The sequence below is a fragment of the Chrysochloris asiatica genome, unplaced genomic scaffold (genome assembly GCF_000296735.1).
Source record: "Chrysochloris asiatica unplaced genomic scaffold, ChrAsi1.0 scaffold00021, whole genome shotgun sequence".
Taxonomy (NCBI): Eukaryota; Metazoa; Chordata; class Mammalia; order Afrosoricida; family Chrysochloridae; genus Chrysochloris; species Chrysochloris asiatica.
This window is the reverse complement of record NW_006408539.1, coordinates 10,439,017-10,441,955: the sequence shown is the minus strand read 5'-3', so window position 1 is coordinate 10,441,955 and position 2,939 is coordinate 10,439,017. Positions and strand designations below refer to the sequence as shown.

At 44.9% G+C, this 2,939-nt stretch overlaps 2 protein-coding genes across 2 annotated transcripts in view; both read left to right on the top strand.

Moving 5' to 3' along the window:
- Positions 1-2,066, top strand: part of LOC102827966 (asparagine--tRNA ligase, cytoplasmic-like) — a 30,414-nt gene extending 28,348 nt beyond the window's left edge. The window contains exon 14 of the mRNA XM_006837570.1: positions 2,007-2,066. Within this exon, the coding sequence (XP_006837633.1) occupies positions 2,007-2,066 (60 nt within the window). The remainder of the gene's footprint in view (positions 1-2,006) is intronic.
- Positions 2,067-2,169: 103 nt separating this feature from the next.
- Positions 2,170-2,939, top strand: part of LOC102827588 (asparagine--tRNA ligase, cytoplasmic-like) — a 19,385-nt gene continuing 18,615 nt past the window's right edge. The window contains exon 1 of the mRNA XM_006837569.1: positions 2,170-2,212. Within this exon, the coding sequence (XP_006837632.1) occupies positions 2,170-2,212 (43 nt within the window). The remainder of the gene's footprint in view (positions 2,213-2,939) is intronic.

Sequence of the window (2,939 nt, the reverse complement as noted above, 5' to 3'; positions counted from 1 at the left end):
AGGGGATAGTAACCATGAAATGAAATGATATACGTAGGATGAATGTAAAGCTAATGTTCTCCCATGTAAACTATCACATAATTCACAATAAAACATTTGGAAAAAAAGAAAACAACAAACATGCTGAGTGAAAGAAGCCAAATACAAAAAGACAAATATTGGATAATCCCACTTATATGAAATACCTAGAATGGGCAAATGCATAAATCCCAAGATTGTAGTGGTTATCAGGGGCTGAAGTCGTGGTATAGCGCTTCAAACCCACCAAGCGCTCTTCGGAAACCCTGTACAGTGTCGTCATGAGTTGGAACCCACTCAAGACACTTAAATCTTTCGCAGAAGCAGGAAGCCTAATCTTTCTCTGCAGAGTAGCCGACACGCTCAAACAGCTGAACTTGTGGTTCACAGTCCAGTGCTTACCCTATGGAGCAACTGTGCTTCCTGGGATAGCACTGCATCTATTATAATAACTAAAACTTGAAAGACTGATCATATTAAGTATTGGTGAGAACATAAAATGGCAAAACCACTTTGGATGAGAGTTGGCAGTTTCTCAAGAAGTTAAACACAGGGGAGGGTTGCTGTCAATTAAGGTGTACATCTGTAAAAAGCTGAATTTGTGAAAGTTGTGTGGTGGACATATTTACTACTACAACAACAAAATCTATCATTTTAAAAAGAAATTAAACATACGTTTAGCATAAAATTAGCCATTCCACTTCCAAGTGATCTCAGTGATAAAAAAAAGAGGGGATTACTGCTAAATGTAAGAATGTGGGCAAATACCTGAATCAGTTTGCTGAGTCAAAGAAGCCAAAAAAGAGTACACTCTGTAAGCTTCCACTTATGTCAACTCTGTGTTGTTGTTGTTGTTGGTAGGGACCATCGAGTCGGTTCTGACCCATAGCAACCCTGTAATAGGATTCCGAGGAGTAGCTGGTGAACTTCCAGAGGTTCAGGCTGGATCCAGACAAGGATGTGGATCAGCCTTGCTGATGTCAGATGGGTTTTGAAAGTAGAGAATACCAGAAAGATGTTTATCGGTGCTTTATTGACCATGCAAAGGCTTTTAAACTGTGTGGATCATGACAAACTATGGATAACATTGCAAAGAATGGGTATTCCAGAACACTTAATTGTGCTCATGAGGATCTTGTACACAGACCAAGAGGCAGTTGTTTTGTACAGAAGGAGACACTGAATGGTTTAGAATCAGGAAAGGTGTGTGCTGCCCTAGTTGTATTCTTTTACCATACGTATTCAACCTGTATGCTGAGAAATATGAGAAGCTGGATTTTATGGGGGAAAAAGACAAATAACAAATAACAAAAACAAAACACATTATTGGAAATAGTATCAGGAGGGACATGATTCTTGGCAAAAGACATTATGGAGAAGGACATTAAGCTTAGTAAAGCAGAAGGCCAGTGAAAAAGAGGAAGAACCCCAGTGAGGTGGAATGGCATGGTGGCAGCAGGACAGGGCCATAACCTGGGGACGCGGGGCCATAACCTGGGGACACGGTGGTCCCGTAGGATGGACACTGGAATATGAACCACAAGGCCAGACATTTATTCCACCAGCCACAACGCGGGAGAAAGATAAGGCTTTCTGCTCCCACAAACATTTACAGCCTCGAAAATCTTTTACGGAGTCTATAAATTGGAACGAACTCCACGCATTTAACGACAATAATAACATCATACGCCGAGTCACCTAAATACATTAGAAACGTATTCATTCATTGAAATTAGAAAAGTTAAATCTTCATGCGGTACGACCGGCTAGTCCTGTCTGACTTTCGCACTCCCACATCGTTGCTAGCCGTTCCATCAACAAACATTTCAGCATATGTGATCGGGAATGAAATTTTTTCTCTGGCTCCCGAGGGGAATCGAACGGGAGTCCCCAGCTGGGTGGCACCCACGCACTGGAGACCCTCAGCGTTCCCAGCAGTAGCGGGGCATCCTCCGAACCCGGAAGTCGCTTCTGCCCTGACATAAAAGGGCGGCTCTAGCGTCGCTTACCCACTTTCCCGAACCAATGGTGTCCCGACGTTCCTGTGACTCACTAGTGCGTCGGATACAAAGACGTTGTATGATGCAACCACCGAGTAGAGGAAGTCGCAGGTGAAGGTTGGAGTGGCAAGGCGGCAGCACGTTCGAATCCATGCCCTTGGAGGTGACCAGGATAACCGCAGGGATGGTGTTAGGTGAGTGAGTGTCGGAACCCGGTGTGTGTTAGTGTCGCGATGTGTTTCCCTTCTGGTCATGAACCTGAAGGCTCACATCCCGGCTCAACTTACTGTTGGGCCGAATCGGACGTCCCCTCGCACCCAAATATTTGCTAAAGGATTGAGTGGAGGGAGATGCCTGGACTCTGGTTCTCCCCGGAACTCCCCTCGAGTTCTGGGGGCCCGGGGCAGAGATGGCGGTCGCTCCACCCTACACCCCCGCCTCCATGCGGAGAATCACGTGATTCAGCAGAAATACTGAGACTGTTTCAGAGACGAGTTTACCCCCAAACCCCAGATGTCATTCCAAAAAGGGAAAACCGAAATCAAACCCACTGAGGTCCGGTCGATCCCGATAGCAACCCTATAGGACAGAGTAGAACTGCTTTTATGACAACCTTTACCGGAGCAGACAGTGCCAGCTTTCTCCTACGGGGCGTCTGGTGGATTTGAACTGCTGACCTAGCAGTTGGCAGATGGACAATTTACTCACAGTGCCACTTCATCTTTATGGAGATTTCTGTAAAGGCTTCCTGGTGTAGTAGAAAAAGGAAAAGATGTAGGAGGTCTGGATTAATGTCACAGGTCAGTTTTACTAATTGTGAGGCCTTCTGTAATTTACTTCTGTATAGTGGTTTCCTTTAGGGATCAGAGGGCATAAAATTCATTCTGAAAAGCGAAATTGTAGTATGTTTTTGTGAGATTA